The sequence below is a fragment of the Rana temporaria genome, chromosome 6, assembly GCF_905171775.1.
Source record: "Rana temporaria chromosome 6, aRanTem1.1, whole genome shotgun sequence".
NCBI lineage: Eukaryota > Metazoa > Chordata > Amphibia > Anura > Ranidae > Rana > Rana temporaria.
Window position 1 is genome coordinate 210,897,718 of NC_053494.1, and position 24,244 is coordinate 210,921,961.

General features: G+C 48.4%; 1 protein-coding gene across 7 annotated transcripts in view; it reads right to left on the reverse strand.

Moving 5' to 3' along the window:
• The window catches only part of TNS1 (tensin 1), a 506,243-nt gene that overhangs the window by 223,140 nt on the left and 258,859 nt on the right, over positions 1-24,244 (reverse strand). For all 7 annotated transcript variants that reach the window (XM_040358202.1, XM_040358200.1, XM_040358205.1 and 4 more), the window contains one exon: positions 8,252-8,290. In XM_040358202.1, coding sequence (XP_040214136.1) covers positions 8,252-8,290 — 39 coding nt within the window. The remainder of the gene's footprint in view (positions 1-8,251; positions 8,291-24,244) is intronic.

The following is a 24,244-nucleotide window of genomic DNA, read 5'->3' on the forward strand; positions in this document are numbered from 1 at the left end:
CCAGCAGCATCAAAGTGATCCCCCTCCGGCCAGCAGCATCAAAGTGATCCCCCTCCGGCCAGCAGCATCAAAGTGATCCCCCTCCGGCCAGCAGCATCAAAGTGATCCCTCTCCGGCCAGCAGCATCAAAGTGATCCCCCTCCGGCCAGCAGCATCAAAGTGATCCCCCTCCGGCCAGCAGCATCAAAGTGATCCCCCTCCGGCCAGCAGCATCAAAGTGATCCCCCTCCGGCCAGCAGCATCAAAGTGATCCCCCTCCGGCCAGCAGCATCAAAGTGATCCCCCTCCGGCCAGCAGCATCAAAGTGATCCCTCTCCGGGCAGCAGCATCAAAGTGATCCCCCTCCGGCCAGCAGCATCAAAGTGATCCCCCTCCGGCCAGCAGCATCAAAGCCTGCTTTTACACGCACATGAACTTTAATGGCATCCCAGTCTTAGTCCGTAGGGTTCAATATTGAGTTGGCCCCGCCCTTTGCAGCTAGAACAGCTTCAACTCTTCTGGGAAGGCCGTCCACAAGGTTTAGGAGTGTGTCTTTGGGGATGTTTTACCATTCTTCCAGAAGAGGCACTGATGTTGGACGAGAAGGCCTGGCTCACAGTCTCTGCGGTAATTCATTCCAATGGTGTTCCATCAGGATGAAGTCAGGACTCTGTGCAGGCCAGTCAAGTTCCTTCACTCTAAACTCACTCATCCATGTATTTGTGCACAAAGCAGGATCCATAGTCATGTTGGAACAGGAAGGGGCCGTCCCCAAACTGTTCCCACAAAGTTGGGAGCATGAACTTGTCCAAAATGTCTTGGTATGCTGACGCCTTAAGAGTTCCCTTCACTGGAACTAAGGGGCCAAGTCCAACCCCTGAAAACCACCCCCACACCATAATCCCCCCTCCACCAAACGATTTGGACCAGTACACAAAGCAAGGTCCATAAAGACATGGATGAGCGAGTTTGGGGTGGAGGAACTTGACTAGCCTGCACAGAGTCCTGACCTCAACCTGATAGAACACTTTTGGGATGAATAAGGCCCCTTTCACATTGGGGAGTTTTTCATGCGGTACAGCGCTAAAAATAGCGCTGCTATACCGCATGAAAAATCATGCCCTGTAGTGTTCAATGTGAAAGCCCGAAGGCTTTCACACTGAAGCGGTGCGCTAGCAGAAGCGCACCAAAAGTCCTGCTAGCCGCATCTTTACCGCGGTATAGGAGCGGTGTGTTCACCGCTCCTATACCGCGCCTTCCCATTGAAATCAATGGGAGACCGCGGTATTATAACGCGGGCGGTATTAACCCTTTTTCTGCCGCTAGTGGGGGTAAAACCACCGCTAGCGCCCGAATATCTCGGTAAATACGACGGTATAGCCGCGCTACAAATAGCGAGGCTATACCATCACCGCGGCTGCACGCCTCAATGTGAAAGCAGCCTTAGAGCAAAGACTATGAGCCAGGCCTTCTTGTCCAACATCAGTGCCTGACCTCACAAATGCTCTTCTGGAAGAATGGTCAAACATCCCCATGGACACTCCTAAACCTTGTGGACGACCTTCCCAGAAGAGTTGAAGCTGTTATAGCTGCAAAGGGCGGGGCCAACTCAATATTGAACCCTTCGGACTAAGACTGGGATGCCATTAAAGTTGATGGGTCAGATTCACAGAGACTTACGACGGCGTATCTCCAGATACGCCGTCGTAAGTCCGATTGGGCGCCGTCGTATCTATGCGCCCGATTCTTAGAATCAGTTACGCATAGATTTCCCTAAGATCCGACCGGCGTAAGTCTCTTACACCGTCGTATCTTAGGCTGCATATTTACGCTGGCCAGTAGGTGGCGCTTCCGTAGATTTCAGCGAGGAATATGCAAATTAGGTAGATATGCTGATTCACAAACGTACGTACGTCCGCCCGGCGCATTTTTGTACGTCGTTTCCGGCATAAAGTTACCCCTGGGTGTATGAGGCGCAGCCAATGTTAAGTATGGCCGTCGTTCCCGCAACAAAATTTTTATTTTTTACGTCGTTTGCGTAAGTCGTTCGCGAATAGGGCTGGACGTAATTTACGTTCACGTCGAAAGCATGACGATTTGCCGACGTCATTTGGAGCATGCGCACTGGGATATGACCACGGACGGCGCATGCGCCGTTCGTTAAAAACGTAGGGGTCACTACTATTTTACATAGTACACGCCCCCAACCAGCCTATTTTGAATTAGGCGGGCTTACGCCGGCCCAGTTACACTGCGCCGCCGTAAGTTTAAGCGCAAGTTCTATGTGAATACACAACTTGCTGCTCAAACTTACGGCGGCGTAGTGTATCTGAGATACGCTACGCCCGCCTAAAGATAGGCGATTCTACCTGAATCTGGCCCGATGGGTGTAAAGGCAAGTGTCCCAATACTTTTGGTAATGTTGTGTGTGTAGAATGTTATAATTACAGTTCTACCTTCTCTGTCCCGTTTGATATTTTAACGTCTCGCTTGGAGGGTCCAAATCCGAGTCTCGGCTAATGAACGAAGGGTCTTGTTTTGAATTTCAGTAAACTTCAGTTATCCGACAATCTTCAAGTACAGAGAAAACGCAAACTCTCGGCGGTGGGATAAACACTCGGCACCCCCCGGGGGGATGGGGGGGTCGGGAGGTTTTTGATCTTCTTGGGGAGATTGGCCCGTTTTTCCCTTTGTCCCCTCCCAAGCCTCTTACTTACCATTCCTCCATTTATTTTCTGACGGCAACCACAAAGATATTAAAATAAGCCGTTCATCTGGCAGGCTGCCTCCCCAAATACATTTTCATCCGGGATGCCAAGAGCGTATCGGGGATGCCTGCTGCTGCGGTCAAAGAGATCGACGGGCCCGTCTCGGAGATAAAAGCCGGGGCCGGCCAGTGATTTGGAAACAATTATTGGAACCCTGGGGGAGGAATGGGAGAGGACGGACCGGAGCGTGTTGTGGTTGGAGAAGATTTCAGGGGATGAAAGCGCCGAATAGACACAAAGCCGCATGACGGACGAGAGGGCCCAATTTCTAGAATCAGGTAGACAAAATTGCAGCCCAGAATACCTTGTATTTGCATCATTTGTGAAGAAAACGAAGAAAATACCCCCCCAAAAAAACGATATTTCAGGTTTGGGTGAAGGCCGGCTGGTAGACTGGCTCAACTTCTTTTTTGGGTGCTTCAGTGATGAAGTCTACGCCATGGCCATTATTGGCCATGGCCACTGTTAATACATTCCTTAAAATCGGTGTTCCACCCTGCGCCCATTCTTTGATTCACTGCGCCTAGGGCAGCCACCCCTTGTCCCCAGTCCTGCATGATACTAGTTAGCTTTGCACCCCCCCCAAGCTAGAACGTCCACATTGCACTCGTTTATATTGATGTAGGAGGTTACGGGGGCGAGAAGCCTTGTTGTAGGGTGTACAGAGGCCTCCACCACCCGTGACTTCAGAAAGTTTACCCAATTTATGGTAACCACGCAACACACTGGAAAAAACTGGGGGGGGACACCAACCACCAATGAGCAGCAAGGGGCTACACAGGGGGCAGAAAAACCATAGCAGTGCACACTGACCATCAATAATCACTACAGAGCAGAAAGAGGCTACACAGGGGGCATAGTGACTTCCAATGAGCAGCAAGGGGCCACATGGGGGGCATACTGACCATAGGGAGCCCACTGACTTTCAATGACCACCACTGGGCACCAAGGGGCCACACATGAAGGGGGGGCGCTGACTTCCAATGAGCAGCAAGAGGGTACATAGGGAGCATACTGACCATAGGGGGGCCCATTGACTTTTAATGACCACCACTGAGAAGCAAGGAGCTATACAGTGGGCATACTGACCATGGGAGACAAACTGTCTTCTAGTGTCCATCAATGAGCAGCAAGGGTGGCAAAGGGAGCATACTGACCACGGTGAGGGCAAACCAACTTTGAGTGACTACCAGTGAGCAGCAAGTGGCTACACAGGGGGCATACTGACCATATGGGACAAATTCACTTCCACTGAACAGCAAGGAGCAACACAGAGGGCATACTGACTTCCAACGATGACCAATGAGCAGCAAGGGGCTACACAGGGAGCACATTGACCATCATGGGACACAGTGACTTCCGAAAGACCACCACTGACCAGCAAGGAGCTACACAGGGGACATACTGACTATAGAGGGCATACTGACTTTCAGTGACCATCACTGAGCTGCAAGGGACAACAGAGGGGGCACAATGACATCCAATAATCACCACTGAGCAGCAAGGGGCTACACAGGGAGCATACTAACCATAGGAGGCCCACTGACTTCCAATGTCCATCACTAAGCAGCAAGGAGTTACACAGGGGGGGGGGGGGATACAGCCCACTGGCGTCCAATGTCCCTGACTGAGCATCAAGAAGCTACACAAGGGGGGCATACTGACCATAGGGGGCCCACTGACGTCCAATGTCCATCGCTGAGCAGCAAGGAGCCACACAGGGGGCATACTGACCATAGGGGGACCACTGAATTCCAATGATCACCGCTTAGCAGCAAGGAGCCACACAGGGGGCATACTGACCATAGGGGGCCAACTGACTTCCAATGTTCATCACTGAGCAGCAAGGGGCCACACAGGGGGCATACTGATTGTAGGGGACCAACTGACTTCCAATATCCATCACTAAGCAGCAAGGAGTTACACCGGGGGGGGGGGGGGGGGCATACAGCCCACTGATGTCCAATGTCCATGATTGAGCATCAAGAAGCTACACAAGGGGGGCATACTGACTATAGGAGGCCAACTGACTTCCAATGTTCATCACTGAGCAGCAAGGAGCCACACAGGGGGCATACTGATCGTAGGGGGCCCACTGACTTCCAATGTCCATCACTGAGCAGCAAGGAGACACACAGGGGGCATACTGACCATAGGGGGGCCACTGATGTCCAATGTCCATCACTGAGCAGCAAGGAGACACACAGGGGGCATACTGACCATAGGGGGCCCACTGACTTCCAATGTCCACCACTGAGCAGCAAGGAGCCACACAGGGGGCATACCGACCATAGGGGACCCACTGACTTCCAATGTCCATCACTAAGCAGCAAGGAGCTCCACAGGGGGGGCATACGGCCCACTGACGTCCAATGTCCATGATTGAGCATCAAGAAGCTACACAAGGGGGGCATACTGACCATAGGGGGCCCACTGACGTCCAATGTCCATCACTGAGCAGCAAGAAGCCACACAGGGGGCATACTGACCATAGGGGGCCCACTAAGCAACAAGGGGCCACACAAGGGACACATCGATCATAAAAGACACAGGTCCAGATTCAGGTAGAATTGCGGCGGCGTAACGTATCGTAGATACGTTACACCGCCGCAAGTTTTCATCGCAAGTGCCTGATTCACAGAGCACTTGCAATGAAAACCTATGCCGGCGGCCTCCGGCGTAAGCCCGCGTAATTTAAATGGGCGTGTGCCATTTAAATTAGGCGCGCTCCCGTGCCGGACCTACTGCGCATGCTCCGTTTCGCAATTCCCGCCGTGCTTTGCGCGAAGTGACGTCATTTTTTCGAACGGCGACGCGCGTAGCGTAATTCCGCATTCCTGGACGGCTTACGCAAACGACGTGAATTTTTAAATTTCGACGCGGGAACGACGACCATACTTTATACAGCACATACGTGTGCTGTGTAAAGTTAAGGCACCCAAAACGACGACTAACTTTGCGACGGGAAACTAGACTAGCGGCGACGTAACGAACGTGAAAAACCGCCGTGGATCGCCGTAACTCCTAATTTGCATACCCGACGCTGATTTACGACGCGAACTCCCCCCAGCGGCGGCCGCGGTACTGCATCCTAAGATCCGACAGTGTAAAACAATTACACCTGTCGGATCTTAGGGCTATCTATGCGTAACTGGTTCTATGAATCCGTCGCATAGATAGAAACAGAGATACGACGGAGTATCTGAGATACTCCATCGTATCTCGACTGTGAATCTGGGCCACAATGACTACCAATGTTAAATGGGAAAACACCACTGACCACCAACAGTTATGGAACACTCACTACCAATCGCCAACATTTAAATCCTTGTTGTGGACTTTCCATATATCGGACCATTGGGCCAAGAGTACTGTTCACCGATATTATATATATATATATTTTTATATAGAGATTTTTAATCTTTATATATAAAATCTCATCCTCCAGAGGCAGAGGGATCGGACTGATGACAACACCAGTAATAAGCGGGTGCCTGGTTTGAAATTCATTTTACATCTCTAGAAGGTTTTGCTGTCCCAGTATAGAGAACTTTACGTTAGTTTTGCGCTATTTGAAAACAAAACGCTACATATTGGAATTTCCCCTTTAAATCACATCTGGTCATCATCACGTCTCTGGACCTTATACCATGGGGAGCGAAAGTCCGCAGACAGCCCAACGCCCCCGGTATCAGCGCCGTCTATTAATAGACTATTCTGGGATCGTTCTGTTCTCACACAAAAGGCTTTCAAAAGCAAAAATAAATAAATTAGAATTCCCTAAAAAAAAAAAAAAAAAAAAAAAGCAAAAATTCCTTAAAACAGCCAAATAAACAACGACTGCCCCTTCCCCCCCTCCAGGCGGTAATTTACGGGCTGTAATAATCATAACGGACGTTTAATGGGAGCCAACTTGTCCCTTAATGTAATGATCTGTCAGGTTTCAGCCGACGTCTAGGACTCATGAATCAAAGCGATTTGGAAATGTTTTCTTTTGTATGATAAGTGGGGAGTGAGTGAGAACAGAGGGCGCCGACTTATGGGGAGGAGGGAGAGACACGGGGAACGTTACAGGAGAAGGCTGCTTCTGGTGTAGCACATGGAATACCATACTGGATTACATATATATATATATATATATATATATATATATATATATATATATATATACACACACACACTATATTACCAAAAGTATTGGGACGCCTGCCTTTACATGCACATGGGGCCAGATCCACAAACGAATTACGCCGGCTATTGATACGCCGCGTAATTTCAAAGTTCCCAAAGTATCCACAAAACAAGATACGACAGAATCTGGGCTCGATCCGACTGGCGTACGTCTTAGTACGCCGTCGGATCGTAGGTGCATGTTTACGCTGGCCGCTAGGTGGCGTTTCCGTCTAATTCCGCGTCGAGTATGCAAATTAGTTAGATACGCCAATCCACGAATGTACGTCCGGCGCATTTTTTTTTACGTCGTTTCCGTAAGGCTTTTTTCGGCGTATAGTTACCCCTGCTATATGAGGCGTAACCTATGTTAAGTATGGCCGTCGTTCCCGCATCGAATTTTGAAAATGTTACGTCATTTGCGTAAGTCGTTCACGAATAGAGCTTTGCGTAGAATGACGTCACCGTCGTAAGCATTGGCTTGTTCTGGTTTAATTTCGAGCATGCGCACTGGGATACCCCCACGGACGGCGCATGCGCAGTTGAAAAAAACGTCAATTACGTCGGGTCAAGACGTATTTACATAAAACACACCCCCATCACGTCCATTTGAATTGCGCGCCCTTACGCCGCCAAAGTTACACTAAGCCGCCGTAACTTACGGCGCAAATTCTTTGAGGATACAAAAAAAAAACTGTAAGTTACGGCGGCGTAGTGCATCAGAGATACGCTACGCCCAACGGAAATATGCGCCAGGGTACGTGGATCTGGCCCATGAACTTTAATGACATCCCAGTCTTAGTCCATAGGGTTCAATATTGGGTTGGCCCCGCCCTTTGCAGCTATAACAGCTTCAACTCTTCTGGGAAGGCCGTCCACAAGGTTTAGGAGTGTCTATGGGAATGTTTGATCATTCTTCCAGAAGAGCATTTGTGAGGTCAGGCACTGATGTTGGATGAGAAGGCCTGGCTCGCAAGTCTCCACTCTAGATCATCCCAAAGGTGTTCTATAGAGTTGAGGTCAGGAGCTCAGATTTAGCTGTTTTATTTATATATATATATATATATATATATATATATATATATCACACACACACACACACACTATATTTTATTATATATTACACACACATATATATTATATGTATATATATATATATATATATATATATATATATTTTTTTTTTTTTATATAAAAGATTATAATATCAATCATTTTTAAAAAGATACCCTGCTTGACAGAGAGGACGCTCACCCACGCTGGAGCTCTGCTTTCTACAACAAAGAAAAAGCACAAATGTAATACATTTTTATAAAAGGCAAAACTCATCTCACCAGTTCGTAGTTGACGCGCGGCGTGCAGGGAGACGCAATCTGCAAAGAAAGACAAATGAATAAAACATTTAGTCCAGCTCAGTACATCATCCATTTCCTGACATTAGATGAACATTTGTTTCATGAATTGTAACATTATTGTTATTGTAATTCAGCAGCAGGAAAGTTCAAATGAAACAAAATGACAAATACACATTACAAATATACAAACATCAAATGTAAAAATACATGTTTTTCCTAAACAAATAATGGAATTGGATCTCAGTTTACAAATGGAAGGTGCTTTTATTTTTTTATTTATTTGGTCATGTTAACAGCAATACTCTAAAACAAAACTTCTACCACAAGTTGTCAAAATTCTAATGACGCAAGAAATAACTTCAATGCCATAACAAAGAGGTCTAAAAATAAAATACTATTTTTATAAAACATGTCAAATTTATTATAGCGTTAAACATTTGAAAAACCTAATACCTATGCTGTCCTCTGCGGGGGGAGGGGGGGGGGGCTAGTGCAAGTGCACACCCTAATGCAATAGGCTGTGCACATATCCGATAACGGTCAGTACTGGGAGGTGGGCAGAGGGGTGGAGATGAGGGAAGGTGCTCAGAGGTGGGCGGGGGGTGAAACCAAGGGAAGGTGCTCAGAGGTGGGTAGGAGGGTTGGCACTAAGGGAAGGTGGGCAGGGGGTTGGAACTAAGGGAAGGTGGGCAGGGGGTTGGAACTAAGGGAAGGTGCTTAGAGGTGAATGGGGTGGAACTAAGGGAAGGTGCTCAGAGGTGGGCGGAACAAAAGGAAGGTGCTCAGAGGTGGAGAGGGGGGGTGGAACAAAGGGAAGGTGGGGGGGGAGTGAAAGTGCACACCCTAATGCAATAGGCTGTGCACATATGCGATAACGGTCAGTACTGGGAGGTGGGCAGAGGGGTGGAGATGAGGGAAGGTGCTCAAAGGGGGGTGGAATCAAGGGAAGGTGCTCAGAGGTGGGTAGGGGGGTGGAACAAAGGGAAGGTGCTCAGAGGTGGGTAGGGGGGTGGAACAAAGGGAAGGTGCTCAGAGGTGGGTAGGGGGGTGGAACAAAGGGAAGGTGCTCAGAGGTGGGTAGGGGGGTGGAACTAAGGGAAGGTGCTCAGAGGTGGGTAGGGGGTGGAACAAAGGGAAGGTGCTCAGAGGTGGGTAGGGGGGTGGAACCAAGGGAAGGTGGGGGGGGAGTGCAAGTGCACACCCTAATGCAATAGGCTGTGCACATATCCGATAACGGTCAGTACTGGGAGGTGGGCAGAGGGGTGGAGATGAGGGAAGGTGCTCAGAGGTGGGGCGGGGGGTGAAACCAAGGGAAGGTGCTCAGAGGTGGGTAGGAGGGTTGGCACTAAGGGAAGGTGCTCAGAGGTGGGCAGGGGGTTGGAACTAAGGGAAGGTGGGCAGGGGGTTGGAACTAAGGGAAGGTGCTTAGAGGTGGATGGGGTGGAACTAAGGGAAGGTGCTCAGAGGTGGGCGGAACAAAAGGAAGGTGCTCAGAGGTGGAGAGGGGGGTGGAACAAAGGGAAGGTGGGGGGGGGGGGGAAAGTGCACACCCTAATGCAATAGGCTGTGCACATATGCGATAACGGTCAGTACTGGGAGGTGGGCAGAGGGGTGGAGATGAGGGAAGGTGCTCAAAGGGGGGTGGAATCAAGGGAAGGTGCTCAGAGGTGGGTAGGGGGGTGGAACAAAGGGAAGGTGCTCAGAGGTGGGTAGGGGGGTGGAACAAAGGGAAGGTGCTCAGAGGTGGGTAGGGGGGTGGAACAAAGGGAAGGTGCTCAGAGGTGGGTAGGGGGGTGGAACTAAGGGAAGGTGCTCAGAGGTGGGTAGGGGGTGGAACAAAGGGAAGGTGCTCAGAGGTGGGTAGGGGGGTGGAACCAAGGGAAGGTGGGGGGGGAGTGCAAGTGCACACCCTAATGCAATAGGCTGTGCACATATCCGATAACGGTCAGTACTGGGAGGTGGGCAGAGGGGTGGAGATGAGGGAAGGTGCTCAGAGGTGGGTAGGGGGGTGGAACCAAGGGAAGGTGCTCAGAGGTGGGTTGGGGGGTGGAACAAAGGAAAGGTGCTCAGAGGTGGGTAGGGGGGTGGAACAAAGGAAAGGTGCTCAGAGGTGGGTAGGGGTGGAACAAAGGGAAGGTGCTCAGAGGTGGGTAGGGGGGTGGAACAAAGGGAAGAAGGGAACAAAGGGAAGGTGCTCAGAGGTGGATAGGGGGTGGAACAAAGGGAAGGTGCTCAGAGGTGAGTTGGGGGGGTGGAACAAAGGGAAGGTGCTCAGAGGTGGGTAGGGGCATGTAACCAAGGGAAGGTGCTCAGAGGTGGGTAGGGGGGTGGAACGAAGGGAAGGTGCTCAGAGGTGGGTAGGGGCATGTAACCAAGGGAAGGTGCTCAGAGGTGGGTAGGGGGATGGAACCAAGGGAAGGTGCTCAGAGGTGGGTAGGGGGATGGAACCAAGGGAAGGTGCTCAGAGGTGGGTAGGGGCATGTAACCAAGGGAAGGTGCTCAGAGGTGGGTAGGGGGATGGAACCAAGGGAAGGTGCTCAGAGGTGGGTAGGGGCATGTAACCAAGGGAAGGTGCTCAGAGGTGGGTAGGGGCATGTAACCAAGGGAAGGTGCTCAGAGGTGGGTAGGGGCATGTAACCAAGGGAAGGTGCTCAGAGGTGGGTAGGGGGATGGAACCAAGGGAAGGTGCTCAGAGGTGGGTAGGGGGATGGAACCAAGGGAAGGTGCTCAGAGGTGGGTAGGGGGGTGGAGACAAGGGGTGACTCAAAAAGTGGGAGTTCCTGCACCTACTGCCATTGTAATTGAGCAAACTGAAGTTAGAATCTGAATACAGCGCATTGGTCCCCTGTGTGTCTCTTGGCCATTATTGTCCCCTGTGTGTCTCTTGGCCATCATTGTCCCCTGTGTGTCTCTTGGCCATTATTGTCCCCTGTGTGTCTCTTGGCCTTTATTGTCCCCTGTGTGTCTCTTGGCCATTATTGTCCCCTGTGTGTCTCTTGGCCATCATTGTCCCCTGTGTGTCTCTTGGCCATTATTGTCCCCTGTGTGTCTCTTGGTCTTTATTGTCCCCTGTGTGTCTCTTGGCCTTTATTGTCCCCTGTGTGTCTCTTGGCCATTATTGTTCCCTGTGTGTCTCTTGGCCATTATTGTCCCCTGTGTGTCTCTTGGCCATTATTGTCCCCTGTGTGTCTCTTGGCCTTTATTGTCCCCTGTGTGTCTCTTGGCCATTATTGTTCCCTGTGTGTCTCTTGGCCATTATTGTCCCCTTTGTGTCTCTTGGCCATTATTGTCCCCTGTGTGTCTCTTGGCCTTTATTGTCCCCTGGCTCCCAGCCAGTACTCCGCAGAACCAAGTTCATAAAGAAAGAAGCGCATCTACCGGCTCATTAATTTGGTGCGTATTTGGCAATGGCGGAGCACTGCCTGTAAATTGATCGGAGTAACGAGATTAAAGCTCAGCCTGTTTGTCCTCTGAGCTCGCCGGTTGAGACGCGGCTCCTCTCCGGGGCGTAGCCGCTCATCAATGATAGTATGGAAGCGGGGTAATTTAATTCCAGCGTTGGCTCCGGGAGAGAGAAACAGCACAGCGCTGCCTTTTATCTGGGAAACGCAGCAGAAGATGGTAATGTCACGCAGGTCTGCTTTCCTGCCGTCCCCGCAGATCGCATTTCACTCGCCGTTTGCGCAGGCTGAGATTCAAAGTCCGATCGCCCATGAAAAAAAACGCTTCCTGTCAAAAAGCTGTATTTTTTTTTTACTTTTTAATGCAAGACTGGACTTTTCTTTTTTTTTTTAAATAGGTCAAAAAGAAAGAGCGTTGTTCAAACGGCGATAACCGCAGCCAATGAAAATGGTCCAAGCTAATGTCAAGAGATTTTAAGAGATCTAATTGGCCGGTATAATTTACCTCTGATTGGATAAAATCTCTGCACTTATCAAATGAATCTGGATGACTTTAAACATGATACTCCACAAAAAATTTAATAAAAATGTGGCCGCAATTTCCCATATTTTATCAACTTTTTTTTAATTTAAATAAATTCCCTAATAGCTACAAAGGATATAAATCCTTACACTGACCACCAATGTAAAGGGGATTTACACTGGCCACCAATGTAACGGGATGTACACTGGCCACCAATGTAAAGGGGATTTACACTGGCCACCAATGTAAAGGGAATTTACACTGGCCACCAATGTAATGGGGATTTACACTGGCCACCAATGTAATGGGGATTTACACTGGCCACCAATGTAACGGAGATTTACACTGGCCACCAATGTAACGGGGTGTACACTGGCCACCAATGTAACGGGGTGTACACTGGCCACCAATGTAATGGGGTGTACACTGGCCACCAATGTAAAGGAGATTTACACTGGCCACCAATGTAAAGGAGATTTACACTGGCCACCAATGTAATGGGGATTTACACTGGCCACCAATGTAACGGGATGTACACTGGCCACCAATGTAAAGGGGATTTACACTGGCCACCAATGTAACGGGATGTACACTGGCCACCAATGTAAATGGGATTTACACTGGCCACCAATGTAAAGGGGATTTACACTGGCCACCAATGTAAAGGGGATTTACACTGGCCACCAATGTAACGGGATGTACACTGGCCACCAATGTAACGGGATTTACACTGGCCACATATGTAAAGGGGATTTACACTGGCCACATATGTAAAGGGGATTTACACTGGCCACCAATGTAACGGGATGTACACTGGCCACCAATATAACGGGATGTACACTGGCCACCAATGTAACAGGATGTACACTGGCCACCAATGTAATGGGGATTTACACTGGCCACCAATTTAATAGGGATTTACACTGGCCACCAATGTAATGGGGATTTACACTGGCAACCAAATGTAATGGGGATTTACACTGGCCACCAATGTAATGGGGATTTACACTGGCCACCAATGTAATGGGGATTTACACTGGCCACCAATGTAACGGGATGTACACTGGCCACCAATGTAATGGGATGTACACTGGCCACCAATGTAATGGGGATTTACACTGGCCACCAATGTAATGGGGATTTACACTGGCCACCAATGTAATGGGGATTTACACTGGCCACCAATGTAACGGGATGTACACTGGCCACCAATGTAACGGGATTTACACTGGCCACCAATGTAACAGGATGTACACTGGCCACCAATGTAACGGGATGTACACTGGCCACCAATGTAACGGGATGTACACTGGCCACCAATGTAACAGGATGTACACTGGCCACCAATGTAATGGGGATTTACACTGGCCACCAAATGTAATAGGGATTTACACTGGCGACCCCCCGTGTCTCTCTGTCCAGCTGTCCTACAGATTCTATGGCCAGGTTCAGCTGCCAAGCCCAGCAACCATTGAGGAACTACAAGCCCCAGCATGCTCTGGCCGACACTTGCTCTGACTTGTAGTTCCTCGCTGGCTGCGGCTTTGCTGGTTGTAACTTTAGACACCCAGGAGCCCATCTACAGGTCTATTTGTTGCAAACGTTGCGAGCCAATCTGTCAGCGGCGGGGTGTATACAATAAACGAGCAGCAATTTAGAAGATGCCGGAAGGTGCCGGGGGGCCGCCTGTCATCCCCACAGTTATATTAGTCAATCGTGATTTATGAAAGGTGCTCATTTGTTAAAGAAAATAATAAAAAATAAGTAACAAGCCAAGTCTGCGATTAAATAAAATGCCAAATGCCTCGCGGGCCAGAAATCAGATTCGATTTTTTAACTATTCGAGTTACAAAAAGCTGAAGGAAGCTGAAGAATGCTTCACCCCAACAATGGACTGTTCCTATTGGCTCCCTTTTGGTCAGTTAAATCCACCAATGAAAGAGTTTTGTGACACCCCCCTCGATAAGTGATCCTGCCAGAAATCTTGTGAACTGATCACTTCTTGATGACTTTTTTTTTTTTTTTTTTATAGCGCCAACAGTTTACGCAGCACTTTACAATATAAAAGGGAGACAATACAGTTACAATACAATACAATACAAGAGGATTAAGAGGGCCCTGCTCAGAAGAGCTTACAATCTAATAGGGTGGGGCAGGTGGTACAATAGGTTGTAACTGTGGGGAATGAGCTGAAGGAAGTGGTAAAAGATTAGTTGGAGACGTGATAGGCTTCCCTGAAGAGATGAGTTTTCAGGGATCGTCTGAAGGTAGCAAGAGTAGGGGATGTCCGGACAGGTTGAGGTAGCAAGTTCCAGAGGATGGGAGAGGCTCTGGAGAAATCCTGGAGACGAGCATGGGAGGAGGAGACGGGAGAGCTTGACAGTAGGAGGTCTTGAGAAGAGCATGTGCCGGACTCTTATCATTGTTCTCAGCTCTCTCTGTGGACTTCAGAACAACCCACCTCCCTATTCTATAGATGAGGCGAGGGGGAGGTGTTCTGTAGTCTCGTCCCAGAGTGGCAACGCTGCTCCTACATAGATGCAGGATGGTAAGCGAAACCTCAGTGAGCTGATAACTTCCTCTGCTGCACTCGTACAAGTTACATTGTTCACAGCTATCTCTGGGCACCACAAAGAAGAGCAGGAGGGGGAGGGGTCAGGGCTGTCACCACACATGTAAGGGGCCCGAATGTACCCAGGGGCCCTTCCCCCCTGGTAATCGGGTCGCAGCAGGAGAGAGAAGAGATGCGATTTCACATATTCGGCAGCACTCTGTGTAGCAGAGTGAAAAGAAAAGTACAGCAGGGGGCGGAGATAAGACCCGTCACCCTGCTCAAGGAGAGAGAAATCAGAGATGTGGGAGGGGCCTAACAGGATTCACGCACTGCAAGCTGCCTGCAGAAAACTACAGAAGAGGGCGGAGATAAGACCAGTCATCCTGCAGAAGGAAAGAGAAAGCAGAGCTGTGGGAGGGGCCTAGAAAGCCCTACCCACTACAGGTTGTCTGCAATAAAGTACAGGAGGGGGGCGGAGACAAGACCAGTCACCCTGCACAGGGAGAAAGCAGAGCTGTAGGAGGAGCCCAGCAGGCTCCACCTACTACAGGCTGCCTGCAGAAAACTACAGGAGGGGGCGAAGACAAGACCAGTCTCCCTGCACAAGAAGAGAAAAGGGCAGAGCTGTGGGAGGGGCCTAGCAGGCTCCACCCACTACAACTGCCTACAGAAGAGCACAGGAGGGGGGCGGAGACAAGACCAGTCTTCCTGCACAGGGAGAGAGAGCAGAGTTGTGGGAGGGACCCAGCAGGCTACACCCACTACAGGAGGGGGGCGGAGAGGAGACCAGTCACCCTGCACAGGGAGAGAGTGCAGCAGTGATTGGCCCCACCCACTACAGGCTGCCTGCAGAAAATTACAGGAGGGGGCGGAGACAAGACCAGTCCCCCTGCACAAGGAGAGAGGGCAGCAGTGAGCGGTCTTTATTACAGGAAGTCTCACACTGGATTCCTGCACAGATCTGGAAGAAATACACAAATCTCACCAAAGAAGAAGAATACACATTAATCCCGGAGTTCAGCTTTAAGACTCACCGCGCTCCCCCAGGAGCTGCAAGTCACGTGATTGGCTAAAGTGTTTTCCATCCGATTGACAGGTCAGTGTTTGTTCTTCTCCGCAGAGATCCAGATCTCTTCCATTTCCCGGCTAATGTGCCCAGGAGACCCGGAACTCCCACTCCGGCCCTTCTCTTATGTTTGCTAATCATCACATTAACACGGCGAGCGGTAAGTACAGCTCGCCGCCATTAATAATTAAGAGCTCCTGTTAAAGCGAAGGGGGCCGATTTATTTATTTCAAGGCGACTTCCGCTGGACGAGCAAACATTTGGCGGCAGATGTGAGAAAGGCGTATTAAAGGAAAACAAACAAAAAACAAACATCAATCGCAGGTACTTAAAGGGCGTTTCCACTTTCGGATGACTTTTATCTCGCGCCTTTTACTTTTAGTGAATTGAAAACGATGAAAGCCGACCTTTGTTAGATTTATAGCGGTGACTGTGACCGGCGTCCCCGGGACAGGAAGTCGTGTGAAAAACAAATCTACCCAACGGGGTAGACAGAGGACATAAAAGATAGGAAGAGACCTAAACTTATCTAACCCTTCACTGGCCAATCGGCTTATCACAAATCTGGAACCACAATTTTTTTGCATTTTTCTGACACTTTGTTTACATGTAAAAATCTGTATTTTTTTGCTAGCAAATCACTTTGAACCCACCAAATATAACCACTTAAGACCCGGATCATTAGGCAGGTTAAGGATCTGGCCAGTTTTTGCGATTTGGCACTGCGTCGCTTTAACTGACAATTGCACGGTCGTGCGACGTGGCTCCCAAACAAAATTGGCGTCCTTTTTTTTCCACAAATAGAGCTTTATTTTGGTGGTATTTGATCAACTCTGCGGTTTTTATTTTTTGCGCTATAAACAAAAATAGAGCGACAATTTTGAAAAAAAATTCAATATTTTTTACTTTTTGCTATAATAAATATCCCCCAAAAATATATAAAACATTTTTTTTCCTCAGTTTAGGCCGATACGTATTCTTCTACCTATTTTTGGTAAAAAAAAACGCAATAAGCGTTTATCGATTGGTTTGCGCAAAATTTATAGCGTTTATAATATAGGGTATAGTTTTATTGCATTTTTATAAAAAAAAAATTACTAATGGCGGCGATCAGCGATTTTTTTCATGACTGCGACATTATGGCGGACACTTCGGACAATTTTGACACACTTTTGGGACCATTGTCATTTTCAAAGCAGAAAATGAATCAAAATACATTGTTTACTGTGAAAATGACAATTGCAGTTTGGGAGTTAACCACAAGGGGGCGCTGAAGGGGTTAAGTGTGACCTCATCTGTGTTTCTAACTGTAGGGGGGTGTGGCCGTAGGTGTGACGTCATTGATGGTGGTTCCCTATATCAGGGAACACACGATCGATGATGGCGCCACAGTGAAGAATGGGGAAGCTGTGTTTACATACAGCTCTCCCCGTTCTTCAGCTCCGGGGACCGATCGCGGGACTCCAGCGGCGATCGGGTCCGCGAGTCCCGCGGCCACGGTCACGGAGCTTCGGACCGGGTCGCGTGCACGTGGCGCGCGACCCCACGGCTGACGTATATCGGCGTGAAGGGGTCCTTAAGTAGTTAAAAAATAAAAAAATAAATCAGATTTTTTGGATTTAAATCAAATTAGTAAAAATATATTTAAAGATATTTTTTTGCAGAACTAATTATTTTCGTTTCCATTGACTTCAATGGGGAAACTGGCTTTGATATGCGAGTACTTTGGATTACGAGCATTCTCCTGGAACGGATTATGCTCGTAATCTGAGGTTCCACTGTATGTCATGAATATAGAAAGGTTTTAATGAAAAATATTATCAGCCTGGTGATGAGGGGGGGGGGGGAGAAGGAACCACATGAAGCCTCAGCTTTCAGGAACCGCGGTGTACGGCATCCAAGCTTCCCCCGATTGCAGATGTACAATGCAGCCTGAATAAGCTTTCCCTTGCCGATAAACAAAAAGGCGGAAACTGGAAGAGACAAAATACTCATCACTTCTGGTTTCACATACCATAGAGATGATCTGGGACATTCCAGTCCACGATCAGCTCTATGGTAAGCCGGTGGAGACACAGGCTTCAGTGCTGGGCTCCTGGTGGGAAAGGCGGCCCGGATTGGAGAGCGGCGGCGGGTAGGGATCCTCAAAAAGACTATTTGCATGCGTCTTATTTTTAGACTGCATCTAAAAATAAGATCAGTCCTAAATCTAGAAAGGTTTTAATGAAAAATGTCATCAGCCTGGTGATGAAGGGGGGGGGGGGGGTAGAAGGAACCACATGAAGCCTCAGCTTGGAGGAACCCTGGTGTCCCGGCATCCAGGCTTCCCCCGATCGCAGATGTAAACTGCGGCCTGAATAACATGCGCTTACCATGCGCAAGACCTCGTATTTTGCATCGCGGATGAACTAATGAATCAAATAAATGTCAGGGACCTTCCTGTAATGAAAAACATCTCCACTCCACAGACAGATCTCGGGAACAGTGCTGGCCCGATCTACCGCTGCTGCTCAGGTGCAGTTAAAGTTGTTGTGCCAAATGCCCCGGAGAAATAGCGGGAGTGGGGGGGGGGGGTCTCGTTTTCGAAAATTCGGGTGGAAATAAGTTGAAGAGCCTAATGTATGATTAAAGGGAAATTGGAACTTGTCAGCATAGGCACGTGGGAGCCACATTTGCAGGTGCTTGGCTCCGGGGCCCCCGTAATGACATCAGTTTCCCAACTAAGCGGTTCAGTGACCTAGAACGAGCATGCAGACAGAAATTTTTAATTTCTTAATAGCTCTTGATCAAAGGATAATGATGGCCGCCCTGAAGCTAATCAAGTGTTAGGAATCCCTCCCACTGACACCAACACTGGGGCACTATTCCTCCCACTGACACCAACACTGGGGCACTATTCCTCCCACTGACACCAACACTGGGGCACTATTCCTCCCACTGACACCAACACTGGGGCACTATTCCTCCCACTGACACCAACACTGGGGCACTATTCCTCCCACTGACACCAACACTGGGGCACTATTCCTCCCACTGACACCAACACTGGGGCACCATTCCTCCCACTGACACAAACACTGGGGCACTATTCCTCCCACTGACACCAACACTGGGGCACTATTCCTCCCACTGACACCAACACTGGGGCACTATTCCTCCCACTGACACCAACACTGGGGCACTATTCCTCCCACTGACACCAACACTGGGGCACCATTCCTCCCACTGACACCAACACTGGGGCACCATTCCTCCCACTGACACCAACACTGGGGCACTATTCCTCCCACTGACACCAACACTGGGGCACTATTCCTCCAACTGACACCAACACTGGGGCACTATTCCTCCCACTGACACCAACATTGGGGCACTATTCCTCCCACTGACACCAACACTGGGGCACTATTCCTCCAACTGACACCAACACTGGGGCACTATTCCTCCCACTGACACCAACATTGGGGCACTATTCCTCCCACTGACACCAACACTGGGGCACTATCCCTCCCACTGACACCAACATTGGGGCACTATTCCTCCCACTGACACCAACACTGGGGCACTATTCCTCCCACTGACACCAACACTGGGGCACTATTCCTCCCACTGACACCAACACTGGGGCACTATTCCTCCCACTGACACCAACACTGGGGCACTATTCCTCCCACTGACACCAACACTGGGGCACTATTCCTCCCACTGACACCAACACTGGGGCACTATTCCTCCCACTGACACCAACACTGGGACACCATTCCTCCCACTGACACCAACACTGGGACACCATTCCTCCCACTGACACCAACAATAAAGTACTATTCCTCCCACTGACACCAACACTGGGACACTATTCCTCCCACTGACACCAACACTGGGGCACTATTCCTCAAACTGACACCAACACTGGGACACCATTCCTCCCACTGACACCAACACTGGGGCACCATTCCTCCCACTGACACCAACAATAAAGTACTATTCCTCCCATGAACACCAACACTGGGACACTATTCCTCCCACTGACACCAACAGTGGGGCACAAATCCATGTTTCCATATGAGACTGTGTAGAGGGGGTGACATTTGCCTCCACTCAGGTCTCAAATTACACTCAGCTCTGTGTTCTATGCCAGGAATCTCCAAACTTTCTAAACAAAGGGCCAGTTTATGGTCCTTAGGACCTTAGAAAAGGGGGGGGACGGGCTATGGGGGAGACTTTGGTCAGTGAGAATAAACAATGCCCCAGCTCAGTGGTACTAAAAATATTACATAGTGTATGGTCAGTAGGGAGGTGGAATAGTGCCTCATCATTGGTATTCATGGGCGGTATAGTGTCAATTTCTTGGTATGAGTGGGGTAGCCCATTGTTGGTACCAGTTGGAGGAATATTGCTCCATTTTTTGTATCAGTGGGAGGAATAGTGCCTTATCATTGGTGTCAGTGGGAGGAATAATTCCCCATTATTGGTGTCAGTGGGAGGAATAATTCCCTATTATTGGTGTCAGTGGGAGGAATAATCTCTTGTATCTTTAAAAGGAATAGTCGCCCAAGGGGACAAGGCCCACCCAGCCCTCCAGGCACAGTTTGGAGACCACTGCTTTAATAGACAACCAATGGCAATGGTCATGACTGTTGGGAGTCATGTTGAGCTCACACATTAATTAATCCCGATAGGCCCGATCGCGGTCACGGTAGCGGTAGGACTCCTTGGAAACGATCGAGTTAATGCCTCTGGGATTTTGCTAGCTCTGCTGCCTCCCTGTACATTCCCAGAGTCTTACATTTTCCTAGTGTTGTTTGTATTGATAAAACACTACCATTTATGGCCTCTCCTGTCCTGAAGGAATACTCTGGGTGTGCTGGCGGAGGGCCACCGACTCCGGGGTCCTGGAATGTTTTTGCAGCAACCTTTTAAAAACAGGCAGATATTGGCCCCGGTGGTGTGTTTGGACGTTGTCTACGGGTGCTAGATGGAAGGCGCTCAATCCGAGCTCCCGCTACAGTGCTGGAACCCTGCTCCGTGTAAACAGATTTCTGAGGATTATTGCTCCAGCCCAGAGGCTGTTTGATGGTGTCGGGAACATGTTCACAAGCTGCCCAGACTTAAAGCATCAATCCACCCAAAACTGGCATTTCAGCTGTTGGTAGATTCCGGAGAGTTAACCACTTCAGCCCTGAATCGTCTTTTACTAACACAAAATCAGCAAAAGCAGCCCCAAGGGTGGCGCCATCCGCATGGAACTTCCCCTTTATAGTGCCGTTGTACGTGTTGTACGTCACCGCGCTTTGCTAGAGCATTTTTTTTTCACGATCGTTTGTAGGCAAGGCCGTTTTAATGATTGGGTTGAAAAAAACTTCGTTTTTTCTAGACCCTTAAAAACGTAATTTTTTACAACCCGAAAAACGGTCGTGTGTACGCGGCATAACTTAAAAAATATAACATAATATTAGTAATAAATAACTAAACACCCTAACCCAAAATGAATACATTATTAACATTATAGTACTTTTTTTTTGTTTGGGTGTTTATTATTAATAATCATAATATAATAATATAATTATTATTAATATTAATAATAATTATATTATTATATTATGAGTAAATATTTTTTAAGGTTAGGGGTTAATTATTATTTGTGTATTATTATATATTATTCATTATTGTATTTATTTATGATGATTTTTGTTATTTGTGTATCTATTTTACATTTATTTATTCATATATTATTACCATTTTATTTTTTTACATTTTTTAATTTGAGCAAATAATCACGCAAGTACGCACAACAAAAAATGCACAAATGCACACAAAAACACGCATGTAGTGCATTTCCATTCATTTTTATGTGAATAGAACGGTGCCAAAAACACTGAAATCTGCCCGATTCGAGCTGCAAAAAAAAGCTCCAGAACTTTTTTGAGCTTCAGGCGACTTGGAGTGGAGATGTGAACCGTCTCCATAGAGAATTATTTATTTATTTCTGATCCAGTGTTTAAACGCCGAGGTGTGAATGGGGCCCTTGATGAACGACTCTGAGGCCCCGTACACACGACCGGTTTTCACGGCAGAATTCAGCAAGAAACTCGATGGGAGACGTATTCTGCAGAGAAAACCGGTCGTGTGTACACTTTTCGCAGAGAAACCCCGTCGGGAAACTCGTCGAGACAAAAAGAGCATGTTCTCTATTTCCTCGTTGGGCAATGGGAACATTTGGCTCGACGAGTTTTTTGACAGCCAAACAAGGAACTCGACGAGCAAAACGATGTGTTTTGCCCGTCGAGTTTCTCGGACGTGTGTACGGGGCCTGAAACTAAACTAGTTTTTCCATCATGCACATCTCTAGCCAGCACGTCTAAAGATTGGTAAGGTGCCGTATATTCCATTTTTTGTTCTCTGGGGTTTCTCAAGACCCGTACACACGATCTGACCTCCGACGGACCTGTTTGATCGGACAGTCCGACTGTGTGTATGTTCCATCGGACAAACTTTTTTCATCGGACAAATGTTCGCTGTGAGAACAGACAAACTTTCCGGCAACAAATATCCTATCGTGTGTACAGAAATCCATCGGACTAAAGTCCAAAGTACAAACACGCATGCTCAGAAACAATGCTAAAGATCAGACAATAACAGAAGTTGCCCACAGGGTGGTGGTAAAGAGCTGAAAAACCATGTTACGTCACTATGTTTGTTGGCTGAAAAAGTTCTGTCGTGTGTATGCTGAACAAGTTCACGGCCAACGCCCTTTTCAGAGCTAAATCCACGGAAAAGTCCGATGGAAGTTTGATCGGGTGTATGAGGCATTACACTTTAACTTCAGGCCATCAGCCAAGTAGAGAAAGGGAATGATGATTGGGATATGCCATCAGATCCTCCATGTTACATAATTCTTACAAGGCCAATTGGCTCTGCAGTGGACGGGAATGGACACAAACAATACACTCATACAGACACGGTGCCCATCTACAGTATTATAACCCTGAGGGGTGCCAAATTACCAACATGATTCTTAATCGCAGGTGCGTCGCTCTGACATAATGTCCCTCCAGAAATGTCCGCAGGCTGACTTGCATGTTTATGATTCCACAATAACAGGAACTCCATCTGTACGGGGTAATTGAAGCCACTTGTCTCTCTCTATTTCCTTGTACAGAGGATTTAGCTAAAAACAGCTTTTCCATACGCGGCGCAGGAGGAGGTCCACATCAACCCATCTCCACATGACCGCCAAAATGACGAAGGCCACTTTAGTGTTGTGTGCAACCAATTTACAAAGGGGAGCTCGTTCCTTACAGAGAGGATGTATTTTATATCGATGTCTGCCAGATAGGTTAAAGCAAGGCTCTGGTTTGGTGGAAATATAAAATTCTTCAGTTATTAAAACATTTTATATCTATACGTAAAAACCACGAGACACATTTTACCTCCATCACTTACTAGGGAAGAAAGCAGTCCAGCAGCAAACATCCTCATAAACTTAGACCCTGGCAGATGCTCCCGGCCCTACTTATCAGGGGGACGTAAAAGGAGTTGGCTATGCAAATAACGACTTCACCTTAAAGTCAGAACTTCGAAGCCTACCACCTGCCTCCAACATTTTACTATTGCTCTTTGCCAATGTCATGTGCAGCCTTGTTGACGTTGACCAGTAATAAGTAGAAGGAAGGAAGGAGGTAGCAGGCAGAGTAACAACTCTGAGACCAAATTCATTTGTCTAGCTGGCATCCTTGAGATTTGGCATCCCATTGGATCTGAAGGAACGTGCGGCACCACTTAGTGCTTCTTAGGGCAGCCATTCTCAACCGGGGTTCCTCCAGAGGTTTGTAGGGGTTCCTATACCTGTGGCTATACCATTTGATAGTGCCTGCATAGTTTCTAGGCCACTGCTACTTGGCAGAGTCAGCTGCAGGACACCAAGGATCTTTTTAACTGTGTGTGAGGGTGGCATTTGGACCACTACTGTAAGGGGGGCATTATTCCCAATTACCACCAATGAAAGCAACATTCTTACCACTGACTACCAATTTAAGGGGCATTTTTCCTACTGACCAGCAAAGTAAGGGCTATTCATCCCATTGGCCACCAATGTAAGGAGAATTCTACTCACGGACCATCAATTTAAGGGACATTCTTCCCACTGACCACCAATGGAAGAGGCATTCTTCCCACTGACCACCAATGGAAGAGGCATTCTTCCCACTGACCACCAATGGAAGGGGCATTCATCCCATTGGCCACCAATGTAAGGAGAATTCTACTCACGGACCATCAATTTAAAGGACATTCTTCCCACTGACCACCAACGGAAGGGGCATTCTTCCCACTGACCACCAATGGAAGGGGCATTCTTCCCACTGACCACCAATGTAAGGAGCATTCTTTCCACTGACTACCAGTGGAAGGGGCATTCTTCCCACTGACC